Below are 26,509 nucleotides of genomic sequence, written 5' to 3' on the forward strand. Positions count from 1 at the left end.
TTACCTTGGTGCTTGTGTCTGTCCCTTGTTCTGGCCCAGACTTTCCTCAGGATCAAACCACATGAATGTGATCTGGAGATGGAAGGTGGAGCTGTGCAACAGTATTGCTGCCTTACCAGAAACCTGCACCTTCTCGTCTTCTTGGAATTTGTAAGTTCCCTTGTTTCTTCCTCAGGTAGATGATGGAGCCCATGGAGCATGGGTACTTCTAGTGTGTGAAGTCTAGGACTGGTGTGAGCTTTCTGGAGCATTATGGACAAAAGGTGGGAGGAGAGGCAGGAATACAGCTTCCTTAGTCCTTCTTTGTCCTCCTTGGCCTTGGTCTTTTTCTTTTTGGCCTGGAACATAGTACTTTCTACTCCATCGTGAGACATATATGCAAAAAGAAAGATAATTCCTGCCTTCAGCAATCCCTGGATTCCTGGAAGATTTTAAAAAAAGGAGAGGATAGCACATAAAAGGGAGCTGAGAAGTTGGGAATGGGGAAGATACCCAGGCATGAGAGGCAAGGTGGAATGGATCTGAGGAAAGAGTAAGTATGGTTGGCTTCACTCCTGAAATGGAGATTCTAGGGAGGAACTCACCTTATCTAATATTTATGTTCCCTCCCTCAGAGGGTTGCCATGGATAAAAGTACTCTCAAAAAGCACCATCAAGGGGCAGCTAGATCGCGCAGTGGATAGAGCACCAGCCCTGGATTCAGGAGGACCTGAGTTCAAATCTGGCCTCAGACACTTAACACTAGCTGTGTGACCCTGGGCAAGTCACTTAACCCCAATTGCCTCACCAAAAAAAAAGCACCATGAAAATGTTGTAGTAGTAGTAGTGGTGGTAGTAGTGGTAGTGGTGGTGGTGGTGGTGGTGGTGGTGGTGGTGGTGGTAGTAGTAGTAGTAGTAGCAGCAGTAGCAGCAGCAGCAACAGTAGTAATTCTAAGGATGATCATCAGACACTCACTTTCTACCTGTGGACAGATAGAGCTGGAAAGCCTATGGTATAGAACAAGGGAGTCAGACACACAGAATTTACTAATAGTCTTTTTCAGGCTGGAGAGGAGCTTTAAAAATAGATCCTCATTTCTGTAGTGTCAGTCAGATTTGGTTCTGCCTCAAATCAGGAGGATGAGTGCTATGCCCTCTTTTATTTTATCTCCTGTATGACAGTTTTTGTTTGTTTCTTTCCTGTATGACAGTTCTTAAAGACATGAGACAGTTCCCAAATTCCTACCTAGGTTGTACCACTTTGGGGTGTGGCACGATGTCTTGAATGATGCATGCTTCTCTCCAACAGAAGCAGCGTTTGGAAAGGCTAGTGTACCACCCACTGGGCCACCTGTCCAAAGCCCTCCTAGGGCCTGAGAACCTGATCAAGAAGCGTCTAGACAAATTGCTGGACTTTGAGCGGATAGAAGAGAAGCTGGCCGAAATGGGCAGCATGACGTACGAAGAGGAAGCCACCAGGCACACCTACCAGGCCCTGAACTCTCTGCTGGTGTCTGAGCTTCCCCAGTTTAACCAGGTGGCCACACAGTGGCTGGGTCAGATCTTGCACACACTCATGGCCCTCCAGAGGGATCTTGCCCAGCAAGTGCTGCAGAGGGCCGAAGGAGAGCTGGCTCAGGTAAGGAAGACCCCCGGGTCCTCTGGGTTCTGAGCAGGAACTGCAAAGAGCCACTCACCTACCAACCCCTTTGTGATTCTTTGCAGTACTCCTCAGCTCACTTCCAGATAGAAGTGGCCATGACTTAATCTTTCTTTTTTTGTCCCTGCTTTCCAGGAATAATTCCAGCTGATAAGACTAAAAACAGAAAGAAAATCTGAACCTCTTTTCTCTGTGCCCCTAAAGGGGTGAGGAGGAGGCCACCTCTATCCTGGGGAATAGCCAGTGATTAACAGGCTAGGGAGTCCACAATGATAGACAGGGAAAATGGGGTGAGGCATTGAAGATAGCCAAGCACAGTGTTCCAGGGATCCAAGAAAGCAAGCTCTGAACGGAACAGAAATTCAATCAGAAATTTTAGAAGTAGCTGCTTCAGAGGGCTGGGCAGGAAAGAGAAATATGATGAGAGTTTGGAAGCCAAGCCAGGGGCGGGGAATTTTTAATTGGAATTCCCAGTTGGTGAACCGTTTGTTTCCTACAAAGGACCAGCTGCAGCTTAGCAGATACTTCACCCCACCACAGTCCACTCCCTCTTGATCTTACTCATTCCTGTCACTGCCTGGATACAGAGTCCTCCCAAAGGTGCTCTGTAACTTTAGACAGAGAAGATTCTATGTTTGAGGAAGCATCAGGGGAAGTAAGGAAGATCTTGTGAAGTTTGTAGGTTAAGGATTTTTGTTCATCCAGACCTGTGATTTCATCAGCCTGGGGAAAATTTCTACTGTGGACATTCCTTCCACACTGACTGGTCAGTAACTCATCTGTAACTTCTAGCCTTAGAGAAATGTCTGAGGTAGGGGGTGGGGTGAGATACTGAGAGGTTAAGTGACCAGCTAATATGAATCAAAAGCAGGTCTTCTGGAGTGATTCTGGGCCCCTGTCCATCATGCCACATTCTCTCTCCAAGTTTATGTTATATAAGAGGAAGTATTCTGTTACTCATCTGGTTGTCAACTTAGAAAACATTAAGCTATTTAAATATTATAATAGAACATAACTAATATTTCTCTTTTGGTAATAAACCAAAAATAGAAATATTAGATAAATTCATGGATGAAAAATCCAGCATAGATTTTTGAAGGAAGCTAGAATGTTTGGGGGTCAGGGGTGGGGACATCTCTGATCTTTGAGGTTGATATCATGGAGACTGACCATAATCCTTCACATCACATACATCCTTTGATGCTACTATTGGAGGCAAAATCCTGCACTGAATGGATCAGAGTCTGACCCTAATAGCATCATGGGTTTGTCACATCTCATTCTAATGGAGTATCATTCCAATCTCATACATATGAGTACTTTACTTCAAAAGAACCATCATTTCATTGGCATCCCTATTTCCTCTTCCTCTTATACATTCCATAATTAGTCCCTGATGTTGAATGAGTTCCTATGGCTAGAAAAACTCTGCCCTCTGGTGGCCAAATGCCCTGCACTCAGCTAGATTGGTCCTCATGTTACAGAAATATGGCTGGTAGGACCTGCTGGAATTCATGCTCGGTAGCATATTCTTCAAGAACTCAAGGTCAATTTGTCAGGTCAATATTTTAGAGGAATTTTTTGTTCAGATATAGGTTTGATTAGATGGCTTTTGAGGTCTTTTCCAACCCTGGGATTCTGTGACATGACATAATTTTTCCCAGTCTTTGGACAGGATTTAATTTTGGCTTTGTATTATCAGAAATAATATTTCTGGGGGCAGCTAGGTGGCACAGTGGATAGAGCACTGGCCCTGGATTCAGGAGGACCTGAGTTCAAATCCGGCCTCAGACACTTGACACATATTGGTGGTGTGACCCTAGGCAAGTCACTTAACCCTCATAGCCTCGCCAAACAAAAAAAGAAATAATATTGCTACTAATATTTTTGTACATATATATCCTTGATTTTTAAAAGATGTTACAGTAGAGGAAAAGCAGTGGCAAGTGCCACCCAAGCTAAAAAAGCTTTATGCCAGTCAAGTTGTAGGGCCAGCTAAATTTGTATTTTGGCCACAGAGGTATTCATAGCAATCAGAATGAAGTCAGGGGAACGACTGCCTACACCAGCTAAACTTACTGATCTTCCGAGCATTGAATTAAAAGTAGAAGTTGTTGGAAATTTTAAAAAATAAAAAGAATTTAAGGTCACCTCCATATCACGATGAGAAGACTTAGTGAACGTAGATCATTGCTTCAGTGGTTCCAGTATAAATGAATGACTAACCCCTTAGCTGGATGGCGAACATGCTTCCTTTGCCCAAAGTTACTTTGTGTTAGACAACTTTTGAGCTCCCTTTAAGGCATATAGTTCTCTAGGTAGGCTTTTGAGGTTGCCCTCTTTTATATAGGCCATGCAGGGAGGGAGAAAGGTACTGGATTCTTGTGGGAGAAAGGGGTTAGCTTCCCCAAACTAAGAAATAGAAGTTAAAAAAAAAAAAAGAAAGAGAGGTGAAGGGACGGCACATTCAATCCCTTTTCCAAGTGAGTTGGGATATCTGAATGGTCTCTAGTTTGTGGAACAATATTTCCAAGCTACAGGACAAAGATTTGGAGTATGGAACAATACCATACATTAAGAATATTTGATAACCTTGTCTCTCTTCTTTATTTGACCAATAGATGACAATCTCATTGGTATCTGTTAATGTTCTATAGTGGAAAACTTAATTCTCTCCATTATCCCAGACTCATCTTTCCTATCAGGGATATTGACCTGATTTGCAATCAGAATGTATAACCATTTACCATCATTGCCTTATTGCTCAGTCATTTCAGTTGTGTCTGACTCTTCATGACCCCATTTGGGGTTTTTTTGGCAAAGATTTTGAAGTTTTGTCACTTTCTTCTCCAGCTCATTTTATAGCTGAGGAAATTGAAATAAACAGGGTTAAATGACTTGCCCAAGGTCACACAGCTAGTGTCTGAAGCCATATTTGAAACTCCATTCGTTCCCACTCCAGATTTGGCACTATATCCCTTGTGCCACTTAACTGCCCATCATTGCCTTAGAGTAATTATATAAATTGAATCACTGGATGGAATTCACTGTGCCCTACCTGGTCAGTAGGCAGCAGCTGGGTGACTCATTGGATAGAACACTGAATCTGGAGTCAGGAAGACCTGAGTTCAAATGTGGTCTCAGACATTTATTAGCTATGTGACTTTAGGCAAGTCACTTAACCCTGTTTATTTCAGTTTCCTCCTCTATAAAATGAGCTGGAGAAGGAAATGGCAAACCACTCCAGTACCTTTGCCAGGGAAACCACAATTGGGGTCATGAAGAGGCAGATATGACTGAACAAAACAATAGCTGATCTATAGGTTACCTGCTTGGAGCAAAGAAAATAATTAGCTTTTGTTAAGTAAGCAATAATTTTGCATCTATTGCATGGGACAAGGCTTTTTTTCATTCTCCTCTCTTCTAATCCATCTTCTCCTGGTTAGTCTCTGACTTCAGTCTCTTTTCCTCAGCTGCCCCACAGCCATGTTTCTGACTCTGACTTCAGGAAGCTGGTGGAAGACACATTAAGCAAAACCAATGCCCAGCTTCACTCCTTCCGCCAGAGCTTTGAGAAGGTGTTGCCAGTTCCAGTAACACAAGTAAGTGTAAACGTTCCTGGCAGGCCCACCTTCTCCCCATCATCCCCTCCCCCCAACCCCCAGGGTTCCTAACACAGACAGGGCTGTGCACAAAGTAGAAATAAGTAAATATTCATTGTCTGTAAAAGCAGGATTTTGTTATAGTGGAATACCACCTTAATTGTACTCTTTACGTTTAGTTTTTCCCTCTTGGGAACAGTTTTGCTGGCTTGGGAGGATTTTCACAATTAAAACTATAGCACTGGGGCAGCTAGGTGATATAGTGGATAGAGCACCAACGCTAGAGTCAGGAGGAGCTGAGTTCAAATTTGACTGCAGATACTAGTTGTTTGACCCCAGACAAGTCACTTAACCCTGATTGCCTCCAAAAACAAAAAACTATAGTTCTGTGGAGCTAGAAAACTTGAAGGTGAAATTTAGACTAAAGGACCATTAAGCTCCTTCTTTATCAACTCCAAGATTCTGGCATCTAAGTACTGCTCCTCATTTTACAAATATGGGATCTAAGACTCAGAAAGGGAAAGAGACTTGTTGAAGGTCACACAGTGAATGAAGGTGTTAAGGGCTAAAATTCTAGCTAGTCTGTCTAAAATATCCAATGAGTGGTCACCAAAAAATTATAAGCTTTAGCAAGAGTTAGATTTTTAAGCGTTTATTAAGGAGAATAAGAATTTGGTAAAGAGAGAGAGAAAGGCCTAGATTCCTATCTATTAAAGGGAGAGCGCATTTCTAGCTCCCCTCTCCACCAGCTTCCTCAGGAAAGAGAGTGAGACGGAGCCCAGTCTCTTCCTTCCTCCTCCCACTATCCCGAGTCACTTCCTGACGCCAAAGAATAGACTCCTGGTCTTGCCCTCAAAGACCTTCGCTTCATGGGCGTAACTCTTCTACAGTAAGTCTCCAGCAGGTGGCGTCATTCCAATCGTTACAAAGGCTAGACTAGAATGAAAGCCTAACTCTCAACACAGGGCTCTTTGCACTCCAGCTGTGGTTGGGTTTGCCTGAAAAGACAAAGCCAGGCAGAGTGAGGAGGCATGTTTTATAGTTCAATATAAAAAAAAGCCTTTCTCATGATGAGCTGACTCCTGGAGACAGTGAGGTCCCTCTCAAGTAGAGACTGAATGGAGTAAACTCTCAGAACTCACCGCACGATCTCTCCAAAAATCCTCCAAATAATGCCATAGGACAATTCCTGGAGCAGTAGAACCCACAAAAGAATGGGCTGAGATCATTGTCCAGACAAAGGCGGCCTAGAAGGTCGGAAGGAGGGGGCTGCTGTGCCAGGGTGGGAGTGGAGATTGAATGCCCATTTATTAGGTTGTAGAAAGGAAATGTTCAGGAATAGGTTGTATTTGTGGTTTTTTTTTGGGCGGGGGGGAGTCCCTTCTAACTGGAGGAGTTGGGTGCCTCTATGACTCATCACGACTTCTCCTTTGCCTAGCCACTCCAACCTGCTGCAGAAAGACAGGCCCAGGCCCTCGTTAGCAAGTATGGCCCTAGCAAGCTCTACCAGGTGACAAGTAACATCAGTGGGAGTGGAAATCTGGCTCTGACCCTTCAGAGAGGGCAGATTGTGGCTCTCCTTCAGGACAGGGATACCAAAGGCAATACTAATCGTTGGCTGGTCGATACTGGAGGTATGTGCACAGGGAACCTGGAAAGTCTCTCTTTTTTCTCTGGGGAAGGCCCACCAGCCATTCCACAAAGGCTAATGGGGCAAAAGCTGTTCTGTAGAACAGTCAATGAATCATGTCAACCATGTCACATAAGGACTAATAGAAGAAACAGCATTTTTTTTCCCCTGGAGAAGAGAAGACTTAGAGAGTACATGATCAGTGTTCACATATCTGAGAGGTTATCATGGAGAAAGAGAAATAGAAGTATTAAGAGCTGACATTTATGTGTCGCTCTAAGGTGTATAAAGCACTTTGCATATAGTATCTCATTTTGATCATCACAGCAATCGTCTCTATTTTATAGATGAGGAAAAGGAGGTTAAGAAATTTTCCCGGGTCACATGACAAGCCTCAGAGAGTATCCCCAAATCTAGTTCTTCGTGACTCCAAGTCTGACACTATCTACTTGGCCAAGCTTGTTATTATTAAATTCTCAAATTTATTCTGCTGGGCCCTGACAGACAAAACTAGGAGCAACAGGTAGACATTTGTGGGAACTAGAGCAGCTAAAAATAAAGAATTAATCTCCAGTAATCAGAGCGGTCCAGCCATGGAATGCACTGTCCTGCAAGGCAGCCATCTCCCTCTCACTTGAGAAATACTCAAGAAGCTGTTAGAAGGCCATTCATCAGGAGTGCTCAAGAAGAGATCTCTATCCAATTGCGGGTTGGACAATGTCATTGACCTCTGGGATCTATTCCAACTCTTAGATTCCTGGGCTCATTGGTCAGTGCTGAGTGAGTCCTATCATGTCTGTGCTAGAGCCCTCCATTTCAGGCCTTTGTATTACAAAAGTTGGCATGAGATGCCCATTGTGGGTGGCAATTGCAGTCAGTATTGGATGTAGATGCCAGTGCTTCCTATTGGCTGAAGTATATTTGAAGTGCTTGGGCAAAGCTCCAGAATGCCCTAAGTGTTCAACAACAGGCTTTATTTTGTGTTCACATTCATGGGCCTTTCTTTGGGGAAATGAGCTCATTTCATGTGTCCTGTCCTTTTCTTAATGGTGGCCTGACCCAGAGAAGGGGAATCCACGGTGCCAGGAAGAGGGCACTCAGGGCTGTGGGCCAGAGCTGAGCATAAAACCTTGGGCATGTTTGCTAGTTGTCATATAGGAGGATTCCCAGTTCTTCAGCTTAATTCATTTATAGACTCCCTAAGCACCTTACTTGATTCCCTCAACCCCTCAGTCTGTAATGACCTTTCCCCTTGGACCTCACATAGCATTTTATTCTTCTGATTCACTTTGTCACACATATCTACATTTATGTCTGACCCCTTTCCTATAACATAAATGACATGGAGGCAGATCCACTGTTTTGTCTGAACTTTGAACCTCCCCACCAGGACCCAGCACAGCCTTTTACCCTCTTGATAAATTTTTGTTGAATGAGGAAATTGGAAACTTGTTTATCTGCACCAGAGAACTAAGTGCCCATCTCAGAGAAATGTCCATGTGCATTGCAGGCTATCGAGGGTATGCGCCAGCTGGAAAACTAGAGCCGTATCAGGTGGTCCCACGTGAGGAGCCCAGCACGCAGGCAGGGTCAGGCGATGGTCTCAGGTTCCCTCCAGCAGAGGCTCCCAGGGCATCAGCCAATCCTGTCATGCCTGTTTTTCAGGTAGGTTTGAAAGAAAGGACAACAACTTGAAGTGCTGTCACTCTTTGTATGTAAATGTCTCTATTTTCTCCCTTGCTAGGGAGCTCAAAGCTCTTAAAAAAAGTTTTAATAATGCTGTTTTATGTCAATTTCACTGTCCAATGACTCATGCCCCTGCCTCCATAGATCCTTCTCTTATAATAAAAGTCAATAGGTAAGAAAAATCAAAGCAACTCATTCGTCATGTCTGACAATATAGTCCTCATTCCATCCTATGTTTGTTACTCCCTGTGTCTGGGGAGCTGGTGCACTCAGAGCCTGAGGGTGCAATTAAACATTCCCTTTAATAAAAACATATCCAAAAAATAAATAGATAGATAGATAAGTAAATAAATTTTAAAAACATATTCATATATCCTCAGGGGCAAGCAGTCTTCAAGGCAGTTGGAAGGTATTTCTCTGCAGTAAAAGCATGTGGCTAGGAAGTTCCCTAGTGTCTTAGAAACTCTGCTAAAGTTCTATTCTTCTTGCCCAAAGGTCCCCCTACTGGGTCTCAGATCAATTCACCTGGAGGCAGTTAACTCAGATTGCATCAAGTCTCCTCCATAGCTTCTTAGCTCCCAACCCTCCCTGAGGAAATTGTGGGAGTGGGGAGGGAGTTGCTCATCCCTCCCTGGTTGCACCAAGATCCTGGCCCACAACACATTCCTGTAGTACTGACCCCTCTGCTGAGAGATGGGAGGCATGTTTCACCATCAGTCCTTTGAAGTCAAAATTGTTCACGGCATCAATCAGTTGTGTTTTCTTTCAGTGCTGTTTTCTTCTTCACCATAAGGTAATCATTCTATATACTGTTCTCTTGATTTTCCTTATTTCTTTCTGTATCAGTTTGGGTGAGGTTTCTCATGGCATTCTGCATTTGTCATAGTCATTATTTCTTTTCTTTTTTCTTTTTTTTTTTTTTGCAGGGCATTGGGGGTTAAGTGACTTGCCCAGGGTCACACAGCTAGTAAGTGTGGTGTCTGAGGCTGGATTTGAACTCAGGTACTCCTGAATCCAGGGCCGGTGCTTTATCCACTGTGCCACCTAGCCGCCCCTCATAGTCATTATTTCTTGTGGCACAATATTCCACTACTTTCACATAGATACCCTCTCTTTTCTGGGCTTTCATGACACTACTCTTCCCTGGTTTTTCTCCCAACCATTTCTCCTTTGCAGGTTAATTTTCTCTGTCCCTTTCCCTAACTAAATGTGAGTGTACCAGAAGGCACTGTACTGGGCTCTTTTCCCTTTTTACTCTCTCACTTGGTCATCTTATCAGTTCCCATAGGTTCAATTTGACCTCTTTGTGGATGATTCCCAGACCTATATCTTCAGTCTTAGTCTCCTGAGCTCTTGTCCTATATAATGACCTGTCCATTTGAACTAGTTATCTCGGGGACATCTTAAACTTAAATTTGTCCAAAATGGAATTCATTATTTTTCTTCCCCAATTCATTCTTTTTTTGAACTTTTCTATTAATGCCAAAGGTGACATCATCCTTCCAGTTATACAAGTTTGCCACCTTAGTGACTCCTTTACACACCATACACATCTGAACAGTTGGCACATCTTGTCAATTTTATTTATGTTATATTTAACATCTTTCACAGATGTCTCCCTTCTCTGTACTCATAGAGCCACTACTCTATTCCAGTGCCTCATCATCTCTTATGCAGACTACTGCACTCACCTCCTAATTGGTCTATGTGCCTCAAGTCTCTCCTGTATTCATTCTGTCCTCCATATAGGCAGTTAACCATTTTCATGGCTTAATATTCCTTACTTGACCTGCGTTCAAATCCTTGTCCCCCCACTTACCATCTGGGTACCTTGGAAAAGTAATTTCACTCCTCTGGACTTCCTTTTTCTTCATCCCTAAATGAGCGGGTCATTTTCAGCTTTAAATTTATGCTCCTAGGATCCGAGTAAAATTTACAACTGGGATGCAAGCAAAAATAGGAAACCCACCAATAATAACAACAGGAAAAGAAATAAAGACTATGTGGTCATATTAGAGACATAAAAAGCCTTTGATAAAAGTATATCATGTTAATATTTTAAATTATAAAATGTAAGAATACAAGAATCTTTTCTTCATATGATTAAAAAGGATATATTTGAAGCCACAAGTTAACGTTATGTACTTTGGGAGAAACAATATACATTTCCATTAAAACAGGTATAAAACTAGTCATTGATCAGTCATCAAGCATTTTTCAAGGACCTCCAATGTGCTCAGTGCTGGGGCTACAAAGACAAAAGTCATTCAAGGAGTTTACATCCTAACCAAGAGGGCAGTCTGTTTCTCTCTAAGTGCACGTGTAATATAAGGTGGTTTTGGTTCCAATAGTGAGGGCATTACTGACTGTAGGGGGGGGGGTGGAATCAGAAAAGGCTTTGTGTAGAAAGTGGCCCTTGAGCTTCACCCTAAAGGAAATGAGAGAGTTCATTCCAGGCCCTGGGGAAAGCCGGTGCAGAAGTACAGAGATGCAAGAGAGAGCCTTTTGTGTAGAACAGAGGCTAAGCCAGTGTGGCTGCATCTCAGAGTGTGTGCAAGGAAGTGATGTGTAAGAAAGGTGCGTGATGGGGCAGTTAGGTGGCGCAGTGGATAGAACACCAAATTCAGGAGGATCTGAGGTTGGATTTAAACTCAGAACCTTGACACTTACTAGCTGTGTGACCCTGGGCAAGTCACTTAGCTCCAATTCCCTGACCAAAAAACCAAAAACAAAACCCAACAAACAAACAAAAAAAAACAAACAAGAAAGGTGGGTGATGAGTGCCTGGAAAGGTGGGAAGGACTGTGTTGTAAAGGGCTTTAAATGGCAACCAGAGACATTTATATTTGATCGTAGCAACAATGAGAAGGCACTGGAGTTTATTGAGAAAGGAGGTAATGTGGTCAGACCAATACTTTAGGAAAATCCTTTTGTCAGCTGTGGAGGGTGGATGGGAGTGAGGAGAGGCTTGGGGTAGGAACCCTGATTAGTGTGAGAAAATAATTATTAATAATGGGGTTTCCCCCCCACCCCTCCTCTCGAGGGCTTAGCTCAGAAACCTTAGCTCTTAACTGATCTCTTTCAAGCCAGCCCAGAGACAAGAGAAATCAGACTAACTCAGTAAGGTGGAGACAATAGAAACCATACCTATCTGAAAGCCTTTGCCCTCAGAGGGTCTGTCTTTCACTAGACCCTGACATATCCAAGGTACAGCTCATTCTTACATGGCCCACCCTCAGGTCACGTCTACCAATGGAACTGAATGATTCTAGCCAATTCCCTTTGAGCAGTGTAAGAGCTGCCTCTATTGAAGGAGGAAGACGTCTGGACCGCAAGAGGCTTGTTGTCTCTTGTGCCTGGGACCTGCGTGAGCCACGCATTCTCTTATCCTGGGCTCGTTCTCCCCAGCCCCCCTTCCTGGGGCTCCATGCTGGGTATATAACTAATGGGGAAGTTATTCAGACACACGGGCAAATTAATAATAAATGTTTGCTGCCCAAACTGGTGCAATAGCCTCTCATTTATAAGTAGTAATATCTTTAAAAGCCCAGCCTAGTTCCCCAGTAATTTAGTCCAGAAGCAGGTGTAGCCCCCAATATTTCAAACAACACATTAGGAGGTTGTTGAAATAGCATAGATGAGGGGCGGCTAGGTGGTGCAGTGGATAGAGCACCAGCCCTGAATTCAGGAGGACCTGAGTTCAAATCCAGCCTCAGGCACTTAACACTTACTAGCTGTGTGATCCTGGGCAAGTCAACCCCAATTGCCTCACCAAAAAAAAAAAAAAAGAAAAAAAAAAGAAAAAAAGAAATAGCATAGATGAGAGATGAGAGGACCTGAACTACAGTGGTCACTGTGTAAGTAGCAAGGATCTAATCCAATCTAATGCAAGGTTAATTGAGCAAATAGAAAGGACGAGATTTGCCAGCTTATTTGATATGTGGGGTGAGTGTGAGGAATTAAGGATGGTACTGAGGTCATACAGCTTTATGACTGGAAAGATAATAGGAGGAGGTTAGTCTGAGAGGCAAGAGAAGGGTTTTGGGATTGGATATGTTGAGTTTGAGGTATGGGAATGGAGTTCAGGAGAGAGAAGTAAATGAGGCTTTAATTATTTATTTTTATGAAGCATCAATCCCATTGGACATGCTCTTAAAATGTCAGTCATTAAACACTGTCCAACATGGTTACTTAATACGTTTTCTTTGTTCAAAGGGAAGGGTCACTGGAGGATGTGGGTAGATGACTGTGATGTGAAATCCTGTCATCAATAAATCTTTAAAGAAAAAGAGAGAAATTTTAGCAAGAGCAATAAAGACATTAAAGGAATAATCACTGACAATCAGGAAGTTAGAAACATCTCTGTTTGTAGATGACATGATTATATATCTACAGAAACCAACATAGTCAACAGCAAAAAAAATTAGTAGGGGTAAAACTACTACTCCCGTAGAGTATTAGGAATATAAAATTCTCATAGAAATAATTTTCATGTTTATACATTCCCCCAAAGAATCAGGGTTAATTGGGAGAGAAATACCTTTTATAATAACAATAAAGGGTATCACATACTTGGCATTAACTTAATTAGGACAAACACAAAATCTATATAAAGATACTTTCAGAATGCTTTTGACAGAAGTCCAAGAAAAACTGCCCAGAGGCATGGCTCTAGCTCATTGTTAGGTTTAACAAATATAATAAAAATGTGACTACTTCCCAGACTCATTTACAGGTTGAACATAATACCAGTCAAAATACTAATAGGTTGGGGCAGCTAGGTGGCTCAGTGGATAGAGCACTGGCCCTGGATTCAGGAGGACCTGAGTTCAAATCCAGCCTCAGACACTTAACACGTACTAGCTGTGTGACCCTGGGCAAGTTACTTAACCCCAATTGCCTCACCAAAAAAAAAAAATACTAATAGGTTATTTCTTCAGTGGGTAGGGAGAGGCTTGGTTCAGAACTCTGATCTTGTCAGTATAGAGAAGACTGACAGTATAGAAGCAGATAGGCAAACATGTTTACAGCAAATAAAGCTGACGAAATCCTGAAATCTAGAACCTATTGGAGCTATATATTCGGTATATAAACTTGTCTTGGGTGCTCTGCCGATCACATACATACTACCAATGAGGAAACTAGCTTTACCAAAGCAGATCTGCAACAGTTCTGCAATTTTTAGTCTTGTAATGTGCCAGGAGCCCTGACTTAGGTGACTTTTCCAGGGACATACAACCAGCAGACATAAGAGTTGGAATGTGAATCTTCCTGACTCTGAAGGCAAGTTTCTATTCACTGTGCAACTCTGCCTTGCAGATCATTTCTTGGTATAACCCAAAGTCCTGACAAAATTCATATGGGAACATAGACAGGAAAGAATATCAAGAAAAGCAATAAACGAAGAAATGATGACCAGAGACTTTGCCTGATCAAATTTGTAATGTACTCTCTAGAGCAAGAGTTATTAAAAACCATCTGGGTCAAGAGAAAACAGATCGATGGAATAGAATAGAGAACCTAGAAATAGAAACAATTCTCATTCTCTGTCTCTGTCTCTGTCTCTCTGCATGTGTGTGTATACATATAAACATTTTAGAGCACTTTGGGGATATACACATATATGTGTGTGTTGTATTGTATATATACACACACATGCACTTGGGTGCATTTAGATGCACCCAAACTTTTGGAACACTCTGTATATTCCTAGATAGATCTATGTATCTATCTCTCTGTACCCCAATATACCCCTGTACCCACATGTGTACATACATGTATAATGTATGTGTGCATACACATCATGTGTGTCTATACATGTGTGTACATACACATCATGTGTGTCTATACATGTGTGTATACGCACGTGGTCTGACAAACCCATGTTTTGAAAGATCTAGGGGAATGGAATCAATATCCAATAAAAACTGTCACAAAAATTGGATAGTAAAAACTAGAATTGGATCCCTTACATCACACATGAAGATAAATTCTATATCAACAATCTGAATATTTTTAAAAATGTAGAATGCTGAAAGAAAAAAGAAGTGGTAGGCTCAGCCATGGTGAAAAAGAACATTTCCATCAATCAAGCAAATAGTAGAAGTTATTAGAGACAGTCAATGTGCTTGACTATACAGAAATAATAGGATTGTGTGCAACAGCAACAAAAGGTAGCATCTCTAAATTAGCTGAAAGAAGCAGGCCAGTAACAGTATTTGCAGCAGATTGATTAGACAAAAGCTTGACATTTAGAAATATCTGTATATGTGGGTCTATTGAGTTTTCTAGGATGCTCCACTTATCACATGCATTCACTGTAAACCTTTGCCTATAAAATTCAAATATTCAGTTTGGTCACTTGAGTAATCCCAGCCAAGTGGATTGAGATCCCTTTCTTGGTTGGGGTCCAGCACTGGCAATTCACGTAGCTGCTTGGCCAAGGATGCCCCAGTGAGGGGGCGGTTAGGTGGCTCAGTGGATAGAGTGCAGGGCCTAGAGTCAGTAAAACTCATTTTCCTGAGTTCAAATCTGGCCTCAGACACTAGCTTATGACCCTGGGCAAGTCACTTAACTCTGTTTGCCTCAGTTTCCTTATCTGTTCAATAAGCTGGAAAAAAAATGGCAAACCACTCCTGTATCTTTGCCAAGAAGATCCCAAATGGGGTCAAGAAGAATCAGACACTACTGAACAGCAAAAGCCCCGATAAGAATTTTTCACGAGCACAAAATGGATATTATTGACTCATAGATAAAACGTAATGTCACTCAATAACCACCAAACATTCATTTAATGCCTGTTCTGTGCCAGGCAGTGTGTTAAGCCAAGTGGGTATGGCAATAAGCTTGTCGGTATGTGTCTTCCATATGCAGATATATTTACATGTTTTCTCCCTTGGTAGAATGTAAGCTCTTTGAGGGGAGGGACTATGTCATTTTTTTTGGTTTTGAATCCCTAGCTTCTGGCAAAGCATCTGACCCATAGCCTATTGAATCATTTATTGATTTCTTTCACAGAAGTTCCCCACACTAGTGACATTCCAGATTTCCATGAATACATATATGTGCATATCCATGCATATATAATTATGTGTGTAACATGCATGTCTGTGTGTGTATTATAGAGTTTGGGGTTGTGAGTCAATTAGTATAGGAAAATATTGGGTGAGGATATTCTATATACCAGTATAGATTAGTACCTTCTTCTCAACTTAGAGTCTTAGGAAATTATCTAGAGCAGAGGCCTCAAACATACCCATATTGTAGCCCACAACCCTTCTGAGTGTGACCTGAATCAGATTAAAATGTAATTGGGAAATATTTAACAAAATAAAAATGCAATAGGGTATAGATAATGTCGGGGAAGCAAGGTGGCACAGTGGATAGAGCACTGACCCTGGAGTCAGGAGGACCTGAGTTCAAATCTGGCCTTAGACACTTGATACTTACTAGCTGTGTGACCCTGGGCAAGTCACTTAACCCCAATTGCCTCACCAAAAAAAAAAAAATAGATAGATAGATAGAGCTATAGGTATAGATAATGTAAATGTGTGGTTTCCTAAGTCAATACACAACCAGCAGGGATGCTTATGTGTGGTTTAGTATTTTATTTGAGTATGACACTACTGGTTTAGAGCCCTGAAAAGGTAAATGACTTGACTAGGGTGACATAGCCAAGTTTTAGAGGCAGGATTTGAAAACACACACACACACACACACACACACACACACACACCCTCCTATCTCTGGCCACAGGATTTCATAGATGCCACACTTTCCAAAACAGCCCTGAGGATTTTTGGCAGGTGAGGAATAGTACTTCTATTGCTAAGGGAAAGTCAAACTCCTCATTCTAGGATGGCCAGGTACCAATCAAAACTAGGGATTAAACAATAACCAGGGGGCAGCTAGGTGGCGCAGTGAATAAAGCACTGGCCTTGGATTCAGGAGGACCTGAGTTCAAATCCAGCCTCAGACACTTGACACTTACTAGCTGTGTGACCCTGGGCAAGTCACTTAACCCTCATTGCCCCGGAAAAAAACGAAAAAAAAACAACAACAACAACAACCAAAAACAAAAAACCACTGGAAGGGAAATGAAAAACAACTTTGGCCATGAACCTGGGATGGAAGGAGTGAATAATGGTAACAAGGGAATTAGCCATGTAAGGTCTGGATCCCCAGAAGTATTTAAATAAAAACTGAAGTGCCACCAGTAAGGGATGTTGGGCATCTTAGGTTTCTTGCAGCTCTAAAAGTCTTTGATTCTTTGACAGCCATTCATCCCTAAGTTAGAGAAAGAGCTGGAGACATTGTCAGATTCCTCATTAACAAGAGATCAACAAGGGGCAGCGGGGCAGCTGGATGGCACAGTGGATAGAGCACCGGCCCTGGAGTCAGGAGTACCTGAGTTCAAATCCGGCCTCAGACGCTTAATACTTATTAGCTGTGTGACCCTGGGCAAGTCACTTAACCCCTATTGCCTCACTAAAAACAAACAAACAAACAAACAAAAACAAAACAAGGGGCAGCTAGGTGGTGCAGTGGATAGAGCACTGGCCCTGGAGTCAGGAGGACCTGAGTTCAAATCCGGCCTCAGACACTTAACACTTACTAGCTGTGTGACCCTGGGCAAGTCACTTAACCCCAATTGCCTCACTAAAAATAAAACAATTAAAAAACAACAACAACAAAAAACCCCAAGAGATCAACAGCAAGAGGAATGCTGAGGAGAGACAATGGCCAACAGAGAGAATGGGAAAGAGTGAGGATCCTAGGAACACTGACTGAGAGCTGGAAGGGACCTTAAACCCTTCATTTTACAGATGAATAAACTGAGGCCCAGAGAAAGGAAATGACTCGCTCAAAGGTAGTAGTAAGTGGCAGAACCAGACTTCAGACCTAGGCTCTCTGACTCTGGTCAAAGTGCAATGCCCTTTCCACTGTACCACACTGCTTCCCTAGTCACTGATGGCAAAAAAAAAAAAAAAAAAAAAAAGAATTGGAACCAGTTTGCTTCAGTTTCGTCTTTGATTATGAAGTCTTCCTTCATCTCCCTGTTTTTTTACTCCCTGTGTTTTTAGGTGGTAGCTGCATATCCATTTGCAGCCAGGAGCAGCCATGAAGTGAGCCTGCAAGCAGGGCAACCAGTAACAATCCTGGAGAGGCAGGACAAGAAGGGGAACCCAGCGTGGAGCCTCGTGGAAGTGAATGGACAGAGGGGTTATGTGCCCTCCAACTTCCTGGTCCAGATTCCAAGCCCCACACCCTGGGGCTGGAGTTTGCCCCCTTGCGACAGCCCCCCATCCCACATGTAAAATAGCAAGGGCAGGAGGGGGCATGTGAAGGATTCTCAGTCAGACAGTGGGTTGATGGGGGTAAGTAAGATGGGTGTGAGACAAGGCAGACCTACTAGATACATCTCCACTGCTGCTAACGAAGTAGGGTGGAGGGTGAGGGGCATGGATGAGGGGGTAAAGGCTTTAGACTGTCTTTCTGTGGAGCTGTTATAGGCAGAGAGGGTCCATGAGGGCTTGGCCCACTGGTCTGCAGTCATACATAGCAAGAAGCCATATATGAGAGAAACGTATCACTGTGCCAGATGTGGACGTAGAGGATTTGGATTTGAATTCTGGCTCTCCCAGGTACTATTTTTGTGACTTCGGGTAAGTCAGTTATCCCCTGTGGGCCTTAGGTTCTTCATCTGTGAATGAGGGGGGTGCATTAGATGGTCTCTGAGGTCCCTCTCAGTCCTAACTCTGTGATACGATGAAGCTCTCAGCCCAGGAACTGGGAAGGTCGAGAGAGAGCTTCTTGATGTGATGCCTGGCTGAGAAACGGTATAATAAGGATTCCTCTCTTACCATTAGTCATTTTGTAAGGAGGACTTTGGGAATTCTCTCAGGGGAGTGGCGCTACTAACCATACATACTGGGTGGGAGCCTTGATCCCAGGAGGGGATCGGGGATCTGGGCAGAAGCTCCGTGCCTGAGTATGGTGGATTGAACTGCAGTTCCTTGATGTGTATGATCTATAAAATGCCCAACATATAGTAGGCGCATCTTGGGGCACGGTGTATTAGAATGCTGGGTCTGGAGTTAGGAAAACCTGAGTTCAAATCCAGCCTCAGACACTTAAAAGTTGTGCAACCTTGGGCAAGTCACTTAGTCCCTATTTGCCTTAGTTTGCTCAATTGTAAAATGGAGATAATAATAGAACCTACCTCCCAGGGTTGTGAGGGTAAAATGAGACAATATTTATTTAGTTCAGTGCCTGTCACATTGGAAGCACTACATAAATGCTATTTATTATTATTGTTAATTATTATTTATTATACTAGCTATCTAGGGAAGATTCTGGAGGTCCTGGAGGTTTTTTGTTTAGTGGTTGGGTTTGCGTGCGATGGGGTTTGTAGTTCAGTGATTATCTCTTAGACGTTTTGTGATTCTTAGCAAATTTCCCTTAAATCTGGAGCAAAATGAGAATTCCAATTACAAATGTAGCATATGTTTGATGATTGTTTCAGGGAAAGCTTGCCACTTTGCGGGGGCAAGGTGTAGGACAGGGGTCAGTCTCCAGTAGTCATTCATGTCCCAAAGCAATCAGCAGTGTTTGTGGAGAAGCTCATACTCAGCCAGCTCTTCAAAGATCTAGATTGGGAGAGATCATGTATATTTTTAGTTCTGGCTAGAATTTTGGGCCCAACGTCAGAATGTCTGTGCTTTTAGGCACAGGATAAAAAACATTCATTGCAAGACACACAGAGCAAATAGTGGATAGCATGGAAAATTTTGCAATGATAAAGAATAGATGGGGGCAGCTAGGTGGTGCAGTGGATAAAGCACTGGCCCTGGATTCAGGCGGATCTGAGTTCAAATCCAGCCTCAGACCCTTGACACTAGCTGTGTGACCCTGGGCAAGTCATTTAACCCCAATTGCCTCACCAAAAAAAAAAAATAGATGGAACGAAATTAGAGTGAGCTTCCAAGCATGAGAAGTAACCTTTGATTTAGGAATAAAAGGAAGCATCAGACCAATGTCCTATCCTGTTATTGTCATTGTAGCACCTAAGGCAGTCTGAGCTATGCCTTCTGAAGTGGCCACAGAAAAAATAGAGCCTCATAGTTATGGGTACCAGGAAATTCATTTTCTGGAGTTCCTCCAAGGGTGGATGCTGCCTGGCAATGAGAGAAGCTTAGTCCACACAGTTCCTTTCACCAGCTCCAGATCTACTTTATCTAACATCCTAAGCTCACTGTCCTCCCTCCTTCTGGTGCAATGGAAAGAATAATGGGGGGCAGCTAGGTGGCGCAGTGGATAGAGCACCGGCCCTGGAGTCAGGAGGACCTGAGTTCAAATCCGGCCTCAGACACTTAACACTTACTAGCTGTGTGACCCTGGGCAAGTCACTTAACCCCAATTGCCTCACTAAAAAAAAAGAAAGAAAGAAAGAAAGAAAAGAAAAGAAAATATGATGTAGGGGACAGCTAGATGGAGCACAGGCCCTGGATTCAGAAGGACCTGAGTTCAAATATGACCTCAGACACTTGACTACACTTACTAGCTGTGTGACTCTGGGCAAGTTACTTAACCCTTGTTGCCCCCCCCACCCCACCCAAAAAAAGAAAGAAAAGGAAAATATGATGTAAGAGGCCAGATTAAAACTGGACCTGTTGATCTAGGGAATCCTGAAGATGTATTTCTTGTTGAATGTATTTTATGAAACTCTGCACAAAAGTTGATTTTTTTTTTAGAAATAAAGGAAGTAATGAAAGATGCTAATAGCACCTACATTTCTTCATGTAGGGGAAATAAAAGTTGCTCCATAGCTTGTAGGAGAAGATTCATAGTCCATCACAGCACATTGAAATATGAGTCTTATTGTTTATATTAGTCAAAAAATATTTATTAAATGCCTACAATGTGCCAGGCACTGTGCCAAGCTATTAATACTAATAGCCAAGTACTGTTAGTATTAATGATGATTTTGGGGAGAGTGGGAGTTCAAACCTGTGATTTCATCAGTATATGGAATTCCTAATATAGAATCTCCTTTCACAGCTACTCTGTGCCAGAAGTTGGCCTTGAACCCACATCTTCCTCACTCCAATGCCAGTCCCCTCTCCGCCAGACCAGTGTGTTTCTCAGTAACAATAATAACTCATTTCCATAGCACTTTAAGTATTTACAACACACTTTCTTCCCAGCCCTGTGATATCAGCAGTTTTAAGTATTATTCCCATTTTAGAGTTGAAGAAACTGAGGCTGAGTGGTCTAGTAACATCCCTAAAATAACACAGCTAGTAAGTAGCAGAACATACTGCCTCTTAACTTGGCCCTTTACCAGCATGTGTCATAATAGAGGTCCTGCTGGGAGCTCAGAATGAGACTGAGGGTAACCAATGAACGGAGCCTGAGACTGGGGCCCTGATAAGTGTCACCGAGATGTCATGCTGCTGGAAGAGTTACCCTTCACAGGCCAAATGAAAAGGAAAAAATGGGAAGGGACAGGAGCTTGGGGCCCAGTGGTGGTGAGGCTTGCTGGGATCTGCGATTGCCATTGGGAGGCAGTTCAAATCTGGGGCAGGTTGTGGAACGATGGGGTGGGTTAGTTAGCAACCTTCTGGGTTCTTGCCTGCTCTGATTCTGTTCACCCTGAGCTCTTCGGGTCTTTGAAAAAACCTACACTTGACCTTATGATGCCTCCTAGTGACTGTCTTCTTTCCTCTCTTTTCCTGCAAACCCTTTTGGAATACCCAGTGGTCCTGCTCACTTTCACCTCTTAATGACCAGCGGAATCCTTGTTCCCATGACCTACATGGCTAGATTAAGATTTATTAGATTTTGAGATAGTCACAGTTTGGAAAAGATGGGGAATGAATGAGTCCTCAGGTATCTTTAGGGGGTTTAGTGGAATGTGCCTTTGTATTGAATCAGAGCCATTAATTGCACTGTGATGTATTTATTACTCTATAAATATTTTTAAATTGGCTACATGTCTTAGGTATTATTTGTTTTGCCCAGGCCTTGAACCCTAAAGGGCTGATTAGGCTCCAGGATGGGAGACCTGGGATGAGAGAAATTAAATGCTTTTTGGGTGGGGGGAGGGGATCTTATATAAACTAATACCAAAAAGAGTTTAGATTTTGGGAACTGTTTATTTCCTCCCATGCTCTTGTTACTGACCTGTACCATGACCGGGTACCTGGGGAGCCAAACCTGTATATCCCATTTGTATAAAAGAATTTAAATTTCTAAAAATTATCCACCTGATTGATTCAATCTCTCTGCATCAGAGGTTCTTAATCTTGGATCCATTAACTTGGGTGGGGAAAACCAAAACAAAACATTACAACTTTACTTCAATAGAATTGGTTTCCTTTTTATTCTATGCATTTAAAAACATTATTGTGAGGAGGGGTCTATGGGCTTCACCAGATTGAGCCAAATGAGGCCATGATACAAAAATGAAACAAAATAAACAACTGTTAAGAACTTCTGCTCTAGATCATGAATTTGTATGTAGGGCCTGTGAGTTCATGGCCTAAGAATGTGCCTTCATATAGAATTAGAACCGTTTTACTGTGATATATTTATTACTTGGTAAACACATGTTTTATAATGTGCTATGCTATTTGAGTCCTGAATCTAGAACTTAAATAAGATCACTTCTATTTATTCCTGGGAGAGAGAAGATACGTCCAGTTTTATCCCTCCCTAAGATCTACTTACTTTCCATGTGATTCAACTTCCTGATCTAGGAAACAGGAAAAACAATGCCTATGTTGTGATGGGAACATAGGAATGAAGGAGAATGTGATGGAAAATAATCTAAAAATTGGCTATGTAGAAAATTGAAGACTACTTGAAATAAAGTACTTAACTGTATGAAAATTTGTTTTGTTTTGTTTTCTTGTCAGCATGGGACTACTGGACTTAAATAACTTTACTGAGCTTCAATATTTATTTAGGGCTTTTACTATAGGTATAGCCCTTTGGCAAAACAAAGACCTCTAGAATAAAAAGTGACCTTTAGAAACCATCAATTCCAACACCTTCACTTATTAAATTAAATTAATTAATTGTTTTATTTTAGGCAAAGCAACTTCAGTCTAGGGAGAGGAAACAACTTTGCACAAGGTCACACAGCACTATAAGATTCCTTTCCTTTCCTAAAGATGCCCATGAAGGAAATAGGATTCAATGGGTGTGATAGATGGGGCCAACTAAACTTTGACTGCTGCAATCCATTCCATAATTTATGTTTTGTTTTTCTATATCCTTTTCCTTAGTGGATATAAGAATGTGTCTATCATTTAGGACTTCTGACCCTACAACGCTATCCCAGGAAATAAATTGATGTTGCTTGCCAAAAATGTTTCAAGGGAAAGTTGTAAGTCCTTAAAAGGAAAGCTTTGGCTATTCTTGGCAATTGTCGATTTATTTAGAGACAAAGTAACAGTTTCACTGACTGTTCAGTTTATCTATATAATCTTTACCCAGTTACTCTTACCTTTATGCTAAACTGCTGGGAAGATCTCTCCCTATTTCCAAAATTACCTTAATGCTAATTTTAACCCAAATGAAGTAGGTTCGGGTTTTTTTTAGCACCCTAGTTTTCTCTAGAAAACAAATTTCTGAATCCTAATCAGATGAGTCTTCTGATACTATGCTCTCCATCTCATTTAGCCCATCACTGCCCTAAAATCTCAGAGAACTAGGAAATGGAAACATTATTGTTTATGTATCAGCCATGGAACCTTTTCTGGATTAAAAGAGGAAAGCTGCTTCTATTGCTCTGGTCCCTGTACCTCCCCTTTCCCACTAGCCATTATTGATGTTGGCGCCCCATCTGGAGTGCTACTATCCTGTCTTTGGTGCCATCATCCTCCTGAGATATGTAGGCATTACCAAACCCTACTAGGTGATCTGAGACCACAGGCCTCTGTGCTAATCAGATGACTAGTGGAGAACCAATTTGAGACACAGATCTGAGGGTAATCTGGTCTAATCTCCAGCTCTCCAGAGACCTCTACTGGCTACTTAGAATATCCTTCAATTAACCTCATTAGAGTATAGAATTTCCATCTTTTCTTTCTTTCCTCCCCAGGTGTAGTGGTGAATTAATTGTAAAAATCACTAATTTAGAAGGCAATTGCCATTAAATGTAGGAAGTAATAAGGATAGGGAATCAGTCTAAGTAGGGAGGAAAGAGAACTACTTCTGAAGTCAGAGAACCTAGTTTTGAAACCTGTTTCAGGGGGGGCAGCTAGGTGGTACAGTAGATAAAGCACTGGCCCTGTATTGGACCTGAGTTCAAATCTGACCTCAGCAGACACTTGAAACTTGCTAGCTATGTGATTGTGGGCAAGTCACTTAACCCTCATTGCCCTGCAAAAAAAAAAAAGAAAGAAAGAAAGAAAGAAAGAAAGAAAGAAAGAAAGAAAGAAAGAAAGAAAGAAAGAAAGAAAGAAAAGAAAAAAAGAATAAGAATGTTTCTGTAACATTTCTGTTCAGGGGGCAGCTAGGTGATACAGTGGATAAAGCACTGGCTCTGGATTCAGGAGGACCTGAGTTCAAATCCAGCCTCAGATACTTGACACGTACTAGCTGTGTGACCCTGGGCAAGTCACTTAACTCTCACTGCCCCACCAAAAAACCCACCACCAACAACAACAAACAAACCAACCCCCCCCCCAAAAAAAACAAAACAAAAAATTAAGAATGACCTAGATCACTTCTGAGGTGCCTTCTGGCTCTGTGATCTTATGATTTGATTAATTTGCTTTTTCAGTTGTTTCTGGATCACCATCAAAATAATCCTATCTTACTTAGTAAAAGCAGCATTTCAAAGGAGGACATTCCAAGCCAAAGATTCGGAAAGAAGGTAGATATTAGCAGGTCTTACGGAGAAAAGGACAGTTTTCTATGGGTTTTCCCCCAGAGTGGCAAGGCCTAAGGCAAACTTGGGTTGGTCAGAAGATCAGGAGAACAGCTGTTGCTGCTCTTGCTGTCCATTAATGCATCCATGGGTATGAACTGTCCTCCCTCACCTTGACTGCTAGGATAGGACCCACCCCTGGAATGCTTAAAGGTATTTTCATCCCTGCTTTACAGGTGAAGAAATTGAGGCTGAAGTTATTTGATTTGCTAGTGACCAAACAGCTAGAAAACAAAGTGAAAATCTGAACTCAGGTTTCCTTATTGTAAACCCAATGCTTTCTGCACAGTATCAGGCTGCACCATCCCTCCTGCCCCCTCCCACTTCCCTTTCCCTTCTTCCATTTGAGAGATGGGACGCAAAAATTGGAGTCAGTTAGATGAAGAAGTAAGGGTAATCCCTTACATGGGTCGGTAGCTGGGAGGTGAGGTGGACTTGTGGGGGAATCCCCAGAGTCTGAAGCAGCATAGCCAAGGGAAGGACAATATAGAAAGCATATATAATCCTTGGCTCAAAGGACCGATTGCACTGGACTCTTTCCTCATTTGTGGGTATTGATGACTCTATACTCTGTGCTTCCACAAGGGGAAGAAAAGAAAAAACTCTGGTTTTTCTTCTGGCTTCCAGAATCAAGAGAGAAGATACATGATTCTGATGTCCCTTCAGGTCCATAAAGGGAGAAAGACTCTGGAGAAAAGCTAGCAATCTCTATTATCCCCAGCTCACTACACTAGAGACTTCAGAGAATATCCCCTGGACAAGATCTGAGACTGGGTTCAAGTGCTGACTTTGACACACATTGATAGTGTGACCCTGGTAAAGTCATTTCAGTTCTAGAACTCTAGGCACATCTTTTAAGATGAAGATGTCTGTCAAGTGCTGATCTTCATAGAGATATACATCTACAGATATATAGATATGCTTCACTGCACAAAAATTAATTTCTGTGCAAAAATACATATAGTTAAAAGAAAAATAACAGATTGGGGAGAACAAATATAGCAGATAAAAGCTTGACATCTAAAACATATAACAAGCTGTTAACTCACAGTAGTGATTGACTACCACTTCATGACATTATAAATAAATGGTCAAAGGACACGAACAGATCATTTTCAAAAGAGGAAATAGAGATTGCTAATAATCACTTGAAAAAAAAGTTTGACTTCCCTACTCAAATGACACAAATTAGAACAACAATGAAGTACCATTTCACACTCATCAAAAGGGCAAGAAACTATTAAAAGTAATGACACAATGCTGGCAGGAATAGGGAAAAGTAGGTACCCTCAGTCATTGCTGGTAGAATTGCAAATTTGTAGAATATTTTTGGAAAGCAATCTGGCAGTTTGCAGAAGAAGTTACAAAAATAAACACATCCTTATACTCTGAAAATGTTATTAAATATTTAAAAAGCTATCTGTTCAAAGTTTTTCATAACAGCATTTCATGAAATTGCAAAACACACACATACACATACGCATGCACACACACACACACACACACACACACACGCGCACACACACACACACACACACCCTAGAAGCAACCTAAATGTAATGGAATTCTGTAGTGTAATTAAAACCAACCAGCAGAAGAATATGGAAAGATCTTCACGAAATAATACAAAGGGAAAAGAACAGAACCAGAAGATGGTAATACACATTAACTATAAGCATTTTGAGGGTGAGGAGGGTGGAAGGGATGTGCAAATTGTGTTGTAGGTAACTTCCTCTATTAATGCAGAGCAATTTATACCTTAAAGTTTTAAGAGTTGCTTGGGGGTGATGAGACAAGTGATTTGGCCAGTTTCTTACAGCCAGTGTGTATCAGAGAAAAGACTTAAAACAGATTTTCTTTTTTCTAAAGCTCTCTGCTATCGCAATGGTGTCCAAATGTTTAAAAATAAAATAAATAATACATTATATAATACATAAATTTAAATTATGTATTAAATTTTAATTATTAGTAAAAAAGAATTAGTATCTATTCCCTGTATGTATATAATTTAT

General features: G+C 41.9%; 1 protein-coding gene across 1 annotated transcript in view; it reads left to right on the forward strand.

Moving 5' to 3' along the window:
* The window catches only part of ARHGEF37 (Rho guanine nucleotide exchange factor 37), a 94,778-nt gene extending 76,024 nt beyond the window's left edge, over positions 1-18,754 (forward strand). Inside the window, exons 9-14 of the mRNA XM_043985548.1 lie at positions 40-150; positions 1,289-1,618; positions 5,113-5,241; positions 6,680-6,875; positions 8,382-8,536; positions 17,641-18,754. Coding sequence (XP_043841483.1) covers positions 40-150; positions 1,289-1,618; positions 5,113-5,241; positions 6,680-6,875; positions 8,382-8,536; positions 17,641-17,874 — 1,155 coding nt within the window. The 3' untranslated portion in view covers positions 17,875-18,754. The remainder of the gene's footprint in view (positions 1-39; positions 151-1,288; positions 1,619-5,112; positions 5,242-6,679; positions 6,876-8,381; positions 8,537-17,640) is intronic.
* Positions 18,755-26,509: the final 7,755 nt, after the last annotated feature.

This window comes from Dromiciops gliroides, chromosome 2 (assembly GCF_019393635.1).
Source record: "Dromiciops gliroides isolate mDroGli1 chromosome 2, mDroGli1.pri, whole genome shotgun sequence".
NCBI lineage: Eukaryota > Metazoa > Chordata > Mammalia > Microbiotheria > Microbiotheriidae > Dromiciops > Dromiciops gliroides.